The 13,160-nt window shown below is 38.0% G+C and overlaps 1 protein-coding gene across 1 annotated transcript in view; it reads right to left on the reverse strand.

Moving 5' to 3' along the window:
• LOC129102768 (cingulin) overlaps positions 1–13,160 on the reverse strand; it is a 60,186-nt gene that overhangs the window by 17,237 nt on the left and 29,789 nt on the right. The window contains exons 5-7 of the mRNA XM_054613037.1: positions 9,291–9,408; positions 8,479–8,669; positions 8,295–8,370 (exon numbers count right to left, since the gene is read on the reverse strand). Of these exons, the coding sequence (XP_054469012.1) occupies positions 8,295–8,370; positions 8,479–8,669; positions 9,291–9,408 (385 nt within the window). The remainder of the gene's footprint in view (positions 1–8,294; positions 8,371–8,478; positions 8,670–9,290; positions 9,409–13,160) is intronic.

The following is a 13,160-nucleotide window of genomic DNA, read 5'->3' on the forward strand; positions in this document are numbered from 1 at the left end:
TGTGTGTGTGTGTGTGTGTGTCTTCCTATCCTGACATAAATCCCTCTTGAGGAAGTGCAACATCTGCTCGTTCATCTGTAAAATCCCCATCCTCCCCCCAAACGCAACATCCATTTCTCACACAAAAATAAAAGGACACATAAATATGTAAATAGATAAGACTCCAAAATAAAAAATAAATAAATCAACACACACACACACACACACAAAAAGAGGAAAAGAACAGGAATTCAATCTTTTTTTTTGCCAAAGAGCCACTTGATTAAATCCAACTTTAATTAACATTACAACAAGGAGGCCGATGCCACTTAGAGAAATTAAGTGGCGAGCATCCAGGGGTTTAACTTTCGGGGCTCAAAGGGTCCAGAGCATTGAGTGGCCTTAATCCAGGGTCTCGCCTGGCCGCCTCCCCCAGGGACGGCAAGCCAGGGCTGGGCTGGGAGACGAGCCGGGGCCTGGGAGCACTGAGAGGGCTGGGGTTTAGGGATCGCTGCTAATCACCACGGAATTAAAATGTTTACAGGCCGCTGTGGGATTAGCTCTTAGCTGATGACTTTTAATGTTATTATTTTTTTGCTCTGTGAGCTGAGCGCGCTCAGTTTGGACTCTCTGAGCCTTATGGAATGAGGAGACGGGGACATACACAATGATGATGAAATGTGTGTGTTCCTGTTTTTCTGTCTGTAAAATTATTCGAATACATTTATCAACATTTAGGACATGATCCCACATACTGTAGGGTCCCTGGATTAACAGACAGGGTCACAGGATATTTCTTAGGCTGATTAATTCATTATTAGTTATTATTCAGTTAATATTTTTACTGTTCTTATTTTATTTTTTTGTTAATATTGTCACTATTCTTATATAATTTTCAGTTCATATTTTTTCAGTTAATATTATCATTCATGTTTTATTTTTCACTTTATATTTTCAGTATCATTATATTCTTATTTTATTTTTCATTTCTGTCTGTGCAGTGGATATGATGGTAAATTGTATAACTCTTGTCTCTGTTGAAAATTAATGCAATTCTTTAAAAGTAAGATTAGTCAATATACTCTAAATTAATTATTAAATTTGATAGAAACAATTTTGAATATCTTGTATTCAGAATGCCTGAATATGTGGTGTATTTTTGACGCAACAATGATTCTTGTATCAAGTGATGAAAATACCAGAGAGGCCTTTCAAACTAAAACACTCCCCATACATCACTATGGCCATGACAGTCATTTAGGGCAATTTCATTGGTTCATATACTGTCTTTCTGGAATACAATAAATTGTAACACAACACATGATTGGAAACCACATTTTCTCAGACATCCTGTATACATGGAGCGATAGTTAGTAGTACTAGAGTAATATTTTAAGTTTAGCTAAGTAAAGCTTTTGTATTAAGGTTTTGGAAGGATTATGTTCATGGTTCAAAGAAACCAAGGCTGAGTTTAGGTGGGAGACAGGAAAAGAACCTCTCACATTCTGTTCACACATCCGTCTACCCTGGACTTGTCTTTAAGACACTCTTAGATGTTCTGTGTTCAAATCATTTGTGCTGTTGAATTGTTTATAACATCAGTGCATGTGATTTTTCGAGAAAATATTTTGTAATTGTTTATAATATTTGTTCTCCCAACCTTTAAAAAAAAATCTGAATAATAGGAGAAAGGGACGTTTTGTTTTTTTTAGGTGAGAAAACCAATTGTTAAAAAAAACAGAACGAACCCCACCCATGAAGACGTGTAGACGGAGCTTGATTCAGAAAAACCAGGCCCATATTCCCCCAAGTCATCTCCACACACACACACACACACACACACACACACACACACACACACACACACACACACACACACACACACACACACACACACACACACACACACACACACACACACACACACACACACACACACAATTCCCTGTGGCCTCACTACAGTACAGACATATGGCGTTGAGCTGTACACCATCTGACCCAGATATATGACAGCAGTGCATCTTGGGAACTACAGTGAATGCCTAACTGATGTTTTGGTGTAGAAGGGCTGAGTGTTTTTCCCCAGAATAAAAAGTAATACTAGTAATACTAAAGTGCTAACATTTCTCTAAACTCAGGAAGGTTTCCGTTTTTTACGAGACATGATGATGTGTTGCTCCGATTCAGACTTAAAAAGTGACCACACAATGTTGTTTATGAGTATGATCTATGATGTCATCAGGCGAAGTCATTACATAACGGTTATCACAGGTGGAGAGACTCCTCCTGACTTGTAGAATTAGTGGAATGCCCCTTTAATTGTACACTGCCTTCATATAACACTAAGAGAAATGTAATTTGGTTGTGGAGGGTGTTGGACATGTTTGTGGGAGTTTACATGGATTTCTTTGATAAGACAGGCTGGTTTACTCAGAGATCACACAGACATTCAGCTCCTGCCCATCTGCACACCCAACATGGAAAAGTCTTTGAGTTGGGAACAATAAATTTGATCATCTGTCGGGACCAAACCTGCCACCTCCATTTTAAGCTATCACACTTTCAAACATTTCATTATCTCTGCAGCAGGCGTAAAACCTGTGGGACGATCATGTGTATGTGTTTGTGTGTGTGTGTGTGTGTGTGTGTGTGTGTGTGTGTGTGTGTGTGTGTGTGTGTGTGTGTGTGTGTGTGTGTGTGTGTGTGTGTGTGTGTGTGTGTGTGTGTGTGTGTGTCTGTCCACGGCTAATCTTGCATACTACTGGACCTTTCAGCCAAAAAAATTTTTTTGTTCTCATTTATGACTGTCAAGGACCTCTGGTGGTGGCGGTGACCCACAAGTTTTGATAAATCTGTTATATTGACTGTTCTTTATAGTCACTGACTACTGACTCTTCACTCCTTACAGTCATCAACAACTGCTTCATTAGCATATGCAGATTCATTCTTTATCATAAGTCTTGTAATCAACTAAAGTTAAGCACAATAAAAGATGTTTTTGATTGTCTTCGCAACCATCTTGAAATTGAGTAACATGTTGCTTCTGATTAGTTTCTGTCTACTTTCTTCTTCTACTGGTTGTTTTCAAATGTCCTTATTAGCTTTGTAGTTTTTCACAGTTGTTTTTTACTTTCTTCAGTTGTGTTCCAGGTCCTGCTTATTTTTTCTAACTTCTCCTGGTTGTTTTGTAGCTTACTTTTGTATTTTTCAAATCCTTTCATGGCTGCTCTTTATCTTTTGGTTGCTTTCGAGCTTCCTTGTTTGTTTTCTAGTTTTTCATGGTTTCTTTTTGTACTATGTAGTTCCTAGACAACAACCGGCTGATTGTTTTTCCCTCGGGTTGCGTTCCAGCTTTTGCTGTTTATTTTCTTGCTTTTGGTCGTTTTATAGCTTCTTAAGGCTGTTCTTTGGCTTCCTTATGTTGTTTTATAGCTTCTCCTGGTTGTTTCACAACCTTTTCATCTTGGTTTTTAGTTTCCTCAGGCACCGTTCTGCCTTATCATGGTTGTTGGTTCATTTCATCTTCTCCAGATTAGTTTATGTTTTCTAAAGGTGATTATAGCTTTTTCAATCACTTTTTTTATGGAATTCTATAGCTTCTTCTTTTATTTTCTAGGTTTTCAGCATTCCTTTTAGAAGTTTTTTAGTTTGCCTTCTTGGAAAATAATATAAAATGATACTTTTCTTAGCTGAGAGAATGTATTACCTTGTATATTACCATTGCTGCCATTGTTACATGTGTCTGTGTTTGTGTGTCTGTGTCAGACTGTACTTCACACTGTCCTCAATTCAAATTGATGAATCCCCTTTATATCAAACACTAAAATAACACATTCGTCGACACAGTTATACTTTATCGCTACACATACAAAAGCATTAGAGAGATAGGGGGATTAGACAACAGCGTAATATAAACTTAAATAAATAACCAATTAGCAGCAGCAGTCTTGTGTTGGACACGTATGTCTCGCACAGAGAGCTGAATGTCCTGCTCTGTTTGGCCCACAGCAATCTGCTGGGCAATATGTTCTTGTGTTGTTGACCCCCCCGTCCTCCTCATAACTGTAAACAACAGAGTTATTAACCAACCGACGCTCCATCCTCGGCTTAAGGCCGGCCCGTTTTTACACCTTGCTCAGCTGACAATTATCCCTTCAATGGCAATATTTGTTACAGATCAGGATGGAATCTGGTCAAACTAATCCTGGATGTCTCTTTATTTCATGTGGGAATAACAAAAATGAGTTCAAATGTATGATCACTGGGTAAGCCTGTCAAATATGTCTATTAGTGATATGTTAAATATGGAAAATTCAAAGCAGCTTAGTTAGGGTGCCCTGAAGACCGACAGTGCAAACTATTCAGATTGGATCTGAAGTAACAGAAAATGTGAAAAATTTGGTACATGCTTTTGAAAAGATATACACAGAAATATATGGAATGTTTGTCTTGTCGAACTGAGACAATTTATCATTTCAGCCGGTTGACAGAAAATAAATCGGCGAATATTTTGAAGACTGATTAACTATCAAAATCCCTTGTCTAAAAAATTGCCAAAACATCTTCTGATCCAAGCTTCTAATGTGTGGATTCACTTCCTGTCTTATTTGATCATAGACAGTTTATTGGAGTGTTTCAAAATCATCCTGGCTTTGCGATGGGCTTTATTTCTATATGTTTTTATATATTGTGCAATCTCAGCATACACAATTCTTAAATGAGGTTTAGGTTTAGGAACTAGAGAAATGTGTTGACGAGCCAAATCAAGAACATATCTCTTAAATCCAACACGTCCAATAGTATAGAAGATTTTGATGAACAAATTCTTTGTTCAATTAATTTGTTCAAGTTAATATCATAAATGTTATCCTGAAGGAACAAACTAAAATAATGTGTTTAACGTTTCATGCTTGAACATGAACCTGTATCAGTCCAACACCGAAACTGCTTCGTCTTTTTAAACTCTATACAATGAAACCAAATTTTAATATTACAAACAAAAAAGCTGAGCAGCTCTCATCACAGACTAATCCTAACAAAACATATTTTCACCAAACATTCCCCCATGAGCATGAAGCTGCAGAGGCGTCTTTGCACCCCAGATGTCCTCATCTGATGACTAATTGCACCTGTGTCCAACCTTTATAGAACATTTTCTTTATTGTTGAGGTTCTGGAGAGATTTATATATATTTCTTTCTATAATTACTAAAGGTGTTTTTCAGTCTCTGAGTGCAGATTAGCTCATCCAGCTGCTCCTCTGATATATCCATAATCGGACGATGCCTGGTCTCACACTCATTCACATTTATAGCTCTTACTTCAGCAATTAATAATAATGCAAATTATTAATATTGTTACGTAAAATGTAGTTATACAGTAGCCCCTTTTTACAGATTGCACACCACTCCTGTAAAAAAGATCCATTGTTACGCTGGCTTTGGTTTTACACACTGAAATAAATAATGGTGGAATGATGTAGCCCCAGTGCGTGATTTATTTTGTTATAAAAGTCCAAAATCCAGGATGGATCACTGAATCCAATCAAAAACCTCTTTATTAAATCTAAATCTATTAGATTTAATATCTAATCAAATGATGTGTGTTTGTACAAATCCTGGCTCATTTTCTGACAGATTAACCTCATAATCTGATAAAGAGGTTACAGAGCCTCTCTTCCGGCGGAGTGGCTCGTCTAGATTAACGGGGACAAAGCGTGAGACTGAAGGTGTCGAGGGTCTGACTCCCCCCCCTCACCCTAAATCCCCCTGTCTACAGAGACCTGCTGCACGAAAAACAGAAGCATTATGTTATTTGCCTCTTACTTCATGGACTGCTTTTTTTTTCGGGCATTAGGGTAATAAAATTCTAAAACTAAACTCTCTAAATTCTGTCAGCTGTTAAATCCAGTTTTGCACCGAGTTGACCTATTTCCATTTAAATCCACTTTCCGAGTGAGTTCAGCTGTCAGGACATTTAATAACTAAGGTGACAGGTATATATTTTTGTCAAACCATCAATTTATTTATTATCAGAAGACACTTAAACGGGTAAGTTTTGTAAGGCTCATACCTAACGTGTTTTGCCCTTTTAGGTATGAGATTAGATGTTAGCTGCTCTAGTGAAAATATGATCATTTTTAATGCACAGAGCACATAGACGGCGGAGGAGAATTTGAGTGGTTTGAGGAGATTCTACAGATGTGTCGATGGTTAACTGTCTATTGTGACCCATTGAAAATATTCAGACCTGATACTGTTAAATGTGAAGAAACACTATGAACTTCCCCTTTCCAAATTCTACTCAGAAATCACTCTGATTAAAAACTTTTGGTGTGGTTTCTCTTTTAAATCTTGCTAAAATAAAAACAAAAAACCCCCAAATGTTTTTCAATGAAAGTCTGTATGTTCTGTAAAGGATGAGCCTGATTCATGTTGTATTTCTGTGCCGCAGAACCAGCAGCATGTTGGCAGCCGGCCTGTCTGTTGTTTGTGTTTAAGCTTCACAAGTTAAACTGTGGTGACACTTTGACAGGTTTCCTGTTATAATAAGACTCCAAACCAGGTTTCTTCCCTCATCGTTCCCCGTCACCACTGTGTCAGTCTATTATGGGTTTTTGTTGTTGTTGTTGTTGTTGTTTTTTTAGGGGATTGATGCTGTGTGTGTGTGTGTGTGTGTGTGTGTGTGTGTGTGTGTGTGTGTGTGTGTGTGTGTGTGTGTGTGTGTGTGTGTGTGTGTGTGTGTGTGTGTGTGTGTGTGTGTGTGTGTGTGTGTGTGTGTGTGTGCCTGCATCTGTGTGTGTGACAGACAGAGCCAGATGAGCAGGCAGATGTTTTCTCTGTCTCTAAACTGACTGTCTGAGAGAGACTGACAACAGCTGGACCAATGCCAGACACACACACACAGACTCTAGCACAGGTAGACAAAGACACAGTTTTTCCGTTCTTTATCAACAACACTGCACTCAGACGCTTCTTTCCGCTTTTTATTTTTGCCTTGCTTTGTCTGTGAACTAAAATATTTTTGATTTGATTAAAGTCCGAACCATGATTATATTTTCTTGCAGCTGAGAGCTGTAACATTTTGCCCTTTAAGCTTTTTTTCATACTTATGAATGGTTTCCCATTTGTGTTGTTTTGGGAAAATGATTCAAATGAAACAATGTGAGGAAAGACAGATAATGGCTTGTTTTTAATTAACCGCTTGCGCAGTAGTAGACTACTGCTGGAGTGCGTTGAGTAGTGGAGCACATCGCTGTCAACTCTAACCATATCCAACGACCTCATGTGTCATTCACATTATTAGGAAGGCTAACAATATCATGACGAGCGTAAACATGGATAACTTGAGGTGGCCCGACTCACAATAAGTTTAGTGAGGTGTCATTTGGGCACAGTTCACATGGTTTCTCAAACGTATATGTCGCATCATCTCCCCCCCCGCATAGGAGTTCCTCTCTCGTGGAGAGCGAAGGGAAGAGAAGAGAAAAAAACGGGGCTGGAGCACTGCAGCACATCCAGTAACAAAAGTAACTAGGGCCAGAGTCACCAGTCAGCCCTCTACCGACAGCCATAGTGAGACCTTTAGCGGACATCATTACCTCAATTCAGAAAGTATTCAAATACTCACTGAATGTGTCGAATCTGTGGAAAGAAATATGTAGGAGGACACAAATAATGTCCTCATAATTGGACCTTGGAATAGTTACAAGGCTTTGACAATGCTCCATAATTTGAACAGGCCTGAGCCTTGGCCTCAGACCAACAAATGGTCCAGATATCTGACTGAGAAACTCCTAACCCTGGCCTTGAGAAAGAAGTCGTACATATGTGACAGCGGATACACACAGTTTCTTTATATCATTATCCGCAAAACAAATCTGCTGAGTCAGGGGTGGGATATAAATTCTTCTATCTGATCCTGGTAGGAAAAGATGGAAAAATATCAACCCCTGAGAAATTACGGAAATAAAGACCTTTATCAGACAAACACGACATTATACCATCAAATGCCGAGTGGGACCCAATTTGATTGTTCCTTGTATGTTTGTCCAAGTTGCACTCTGATTCGACCAGGGAAGTTTGAATTGAAAATGCCTAGATCTACTGTGTTTGGAGTGTTGGCTGAACCCTGAACCCTACAGAACGGTAGCTATAGGGTGAGGTGTGTTGTTAGTTTGGTTTGTCAGGCCCAAAAAGCTGACAGCATACAAACAATGAGTACCGTTAGGCATTGTTTGTGTGAGCCCTTGACTGTGTCAAGAACAAGCAAGCACAGTAAAACCCAGCAGAGATTAGATGCTGACATTAACCCTACCATGTTGTTTTCTTGCTCCGTCTCGTTCTTTCCCTGCATGCTGCTGTCAATCGGTCTGCTGGGGGGCGTTTCCTCTCTGAAGGAAAAATATAAGGTCCAATGTTTAAATTGTTTTTCAGTCTGAGATTTCAGAGATTGAAAATACAGAGATTTAAATTTAAGTGAAAACAAAGAGTTAAACTACCTGTGAGATTGTGCGAGTATTTTTTGTGTGAAACAGCTCAGTTTCCGCGTCTCTTCCCGGTACCTCTGCAGGTCTTGGGTCAGCAGGTTACGGAGCGCGCTCAGTGCCTCCTCCTGGAACACCAACCTCTCTGATTGGAGCAAACGCTCAGTGACGGAGGCCTGAAGCTCCCGACAAGCACACAGCTGAAACTGGGGGGGAAGAGATGGTGAACAGTTTCACTAATACACCTAACAGGAGCTGCCCCGATAAAAACACGGCAATCTCATTGGTGCACTTTACACATAAAGATAGTTGGGTTCAAATTACTTTGTCACACTTTCAATATCTGGTTTATGATCCATGTAATGATTCAAAAAACAATGGTTTTATTGTGATAATCAGGTCTTCTCTGAAGGAATAAACACAGAATAAACACCTTTTGTCAAAATTTAGATGAACATGCATTTGCATTTTTTTGTCGTTCAAATGTATTGTATTTCTTTTACCGCACACATTATTTACCGTGTCTGTTATCTGATGTTTTACTCCAGAATGTTGTGCCTTTACTTGTTTCACACTGTGAAGCAATTCAAAACCTTGTTAAGAAAGGTGCCATATAAATGAAGATACCTCAGCCACCTAATAAATATTTGATACTGTTCATAGCGATTGTATATCATCATATTGCAGTGTAGCTCTTTGCAATATGCATCACCAAATATGTCATTTTGGTAAAGCTAAAGGTTAAAACGCATTTTCTTATTTGATTACTTTTTGATGGGTTTTTTTGTGGTCCGTGTGTTTATCAGTTCCCTGCTGTGATCACTTACAGTGGAAGTCTGAAGGCTGGAGTTCCTCTTCAGCTCCTGTTCGATCCGTTTCTTCTTCTCCTGAAGAATAAAGAGCTCAGCGGTCAGCAGCTGCTGGCGGCCTTCAATCTGCAAGAGTCTGACAACACACAGATAAAAAAAAACATTTAGCTTACAAAATGCATTTTCTTTCAAATTGGCATTCACATTGTCAGACTTAGCTAAAATAATAAAATATATATTTGTATAAATAGTTACAAGACACAATTTCTGGGATTGTGGACTGGACTGTTGAGGATTGGCTGCTTGAGATTTGGCTGGATATAATTGATCTTTGATGATATTAGAGGGAACTCTCAAACGTCATAAGAGAAACACAATGTTAATGCTAATGGTAATCTAATTTAAAAAAATGCCCTAAACATGCATCACTACAAATATTGTTGATTTTGCTATTATTGCATTTTTTAAATTGGAAGAAAATAAATAAGATCTTAATGGATAGTTTATGCATATATTAAGACGACAAGAAGTCTCTCAAACTTTTCTTTTGCACATGAAAACACATTCATATGAAGAGTGGAAAGTTTGAAAATGTGATTTTCTTTTTCTGTGTGAATGCACACAATGAGAGCTTTTACCCCTCAGGTGCTGCTGTTCTGCGTTATATATAATTTCCCTGAACACACAAAACAAGTTCAGTGACAACAGGACGGACGGCTCTGTTCTGTTTTTCATGCAGCAGCTGAGAAAACACTGACGATGGATACAGCATCACATTTTCTTTGAAACGTTATTCTAGAAGTTGTTCTGGGATACATAAAATGTTAGTCATGGTCTTGGGATTCGATCTATCAACCTGCGGTCTCTTTTCCTGATCCCTCAAAGCAAACTGAAACGGTCCCTTCCTTAAACAAACACAGCAGTGTCTTCATAGATACACACAGAACTGAACAGCTGATGAAGAGTTAATGATTAAAGATAAAGTCAACAGCAGTCAAACAGTCTAAAACCACACTGGCCACACGCTACAGTAGCGTGGCAGTCACACCACCATGCACTGTTGTATCAGGATTCCATTCCACTGTTCACTCCTGTCTATCTACTGTAAATGGATATCCCTTTAAATCTATAGTGCAAGTGTAGAGTAGCAGCAGGCTAATCTCTATAAACTGCGTTCATATGCACAATCTGTAGCAGTGCTTTAGGTTTCCGTTTGTACTCTGAGTAGTAATCCCGTTCCAGCAAGCTTTGAATACATGTTTACAGTCTGTGTGCTTCTTGGTGGTCACACTGATAGACAAGGTGTTCTGAGATTGGTAGGAGGGGTATAGAAGGAATCACAGTCAGAGTAGTATTAGTATTAATACAAGAAATAGTACTTGTACTGGTGGCAGTGTAGTAGTAGTAGTAGTAGTAGTAGTAGTAGTAGTAGTAGTAGTAGTAGTAGTGATGTAAAAGAAAGATATCTAATTGCGATTATTTTGACTTATAATGCAATTGCAATAAGATCAAAACAAATATTTTTCCTAAGTCTGTAGAATATGGTGTGTAGGCCGGGACATATAAGCAGCATGACCATCTTTAATTTTAAATTATATTCTGACACACAATTAGCCTTCAACAAACATTGCCCCTCCTGCGATTTGAAAATTGCAGAATTACAATTTTGATTAAATTAGGATTACTTTTGCAGCACCAACAGCTTTTTCTACAGCAGCAGTAGTTGGAATGCTCCCAGTACTTGTACTACACTAGAGGTATTACTAATATTACTGCTGCTGTCAGTCTCCTGAGTAGTAGACTTATATTTGTACTGCTTTTAGTCCTGGTATTACTAATATTAGTACCACTAGACAAAAATAGGGGCATTTGTAACTTTAGGCTCAGCAGTAGATCTACATTTTAACCACAGTGCTTTAATGGAAATAATTATAGAAGTACTTGTGGAAGCAGCAGTTCAATAGTAGCAGTACTAGTGTGTGTACAAGTAGTAATACTCAGTGGTAGTGATAGAAGTTTACAGGTACCGGTATTACTGTTAGGAACATCTGTGCAGTATAGTAGTACCAATAGTTGCAACTGTATTACTTGTGTTATTAGTCAGTGTAGCAGTGTAAAGTAGTAGTAGTACTAGAAGCAGAAGGAGGAGTAGACTTGTATAAACTATAGTTTTAGTTGCGTTAGTGCTAGTGCTATTGGTACTACTAGTTGCAATGGAAGTAGTCGTAATAGTTGCAAAATACATACGAAATCTAGCAGCAACACTGAAAGTACTATTAATACTAGTCAGTCAGTACAGAGTAGTAGAAGAAGTAAGAGCAGTAGTAAATAGACTAGCAGCTGTAGTAGTAGTAGTAGTAGTAGTAGTTGTGGTATTATTAATTTAGCAGTCTAGCAGTAGTAGAAGAAAAACACTAATTGTGGTAGTACTTAAAACTAAGAGGGGCCATAATAAAAGTATTTATTTATATCTCCCTACATATCAAGTATACAGTCCGAAATGAAGGCCCTGTGTATAAAGTACTGCAGTGAAACATCAGAGTGTAGTTGACCGTGTGTCCACTGGGAGGCACTAACCCTCTGTAACAGAGAGGAGGAACAGCAGGAGACCAGAGGCAGAAAAGAGGAGGCTCATCTGAGGGGAAGCCTTTGATGAACTCACTGAAGAAGCAACATCAACGTGTAGAGACAGAGAGATGAGTGGAAAATGACACAAACAACAACACAGCAACACAAAGGCCCTCTGGGAAATGTATTAACACTCTGTTAATGAGGTTTTCAAGGACTCCACTGTTTGCGTTATGAGAAGGACAGAAATAGGACAGAAGTAGAGCCTTAAAGGCCATGATGAACTCTGATTTACATTCACTCTGTCTGCTGGAACAAATGGTTTGTATTATTATTTAAATTTCAATTTATAATATTTGAGGTAAATGTTGGATTACCTTTTTCACTATCATAGATATTGTAATGAAACTTAAATGTTGTCCTTTTCTGCTCTAAAAGGCTTCAGTGAAGTTACACACTTGTGAATTAAATGGAGTCTTAATTAAATAAGCAGACAGACCCTTTTTCTGTTTTTCCAACACATTCACACATTTTACTGACTGGTGAGTCTGAACTTTTGGGACTGTTTATCACAACTTTTTAAAATACATTTTAGTAAATATCTCACTAAAGAAAAAGTGAACAAGCGTTAATATATTATCTCACATTCTATTCTGATGTTTTCATTTTTAAAAGAGTTCCATACTTAGTCCTATTCAAGTGGATTTATGTTTTTCAATACAGATGAAGACATTTTCCATTACTGGGAACCAACTTGAGTATTCTGTGAGAAGTAACTGGTTTTCAGTTCACACAGAAAAAAATAAAAGTCTTCACCTAATTCATTCACTTACTTTTCCCACATCATTATCTAAAAAAATTGTAAAAAATAAATAAATAGAAATGATAATTTTTTTTTCATTATTTGTATTTTTGGTTTGTTATTGTTTGAAAACATCAACCACAACAACAACAACAGGTTTGGGTAGAAAATAAAGATGTGATTCCCCTTAACAGTAGCAGCATTGTCATAGCAACCTGTATGTAGCCTACAACAGGCCTGTTCCTGCCCGACTATGGAAAATCTCCCAATATTTAACTTCGGCTCAGAAATCTAGTGCAGAATGTTTCTGCTTTGTTTCAGTTCAGTGTTCAGCAGGAACCAAACTCTTGATAGGAATCCTGAGGATATTTAAAGACTTTGAAACTTTGTGCAAATGAGCTATTTTGTCACCTGTCAATCAAAATTGATCTTAACCAATCAAATGGCTTCATTAAAACGCTGCAGGTGATGGGTAAAATCATTCATCGGTGTGAAAAGACAGTAATTACCAATGAATA

The sequence above is a fragment of the Anoplopoma fimbria genome, chromosome 14 (genome assembly GCF_027596085.1).
Source record: "Anoplopoma fimbria isolate UVic2021 breed Golden Eagle Sablefish chromosome 14, Afim_UVic_2022, whole genome shotgun sequence".
NCBI classification, from domain to species: domain Eukaryota; kingdom Metazoa; phylum Chordata; class Actinopteri; order Perciformes; family Anoplopomatidae; genus Anoplopoma; species Anoplopoma fimbria.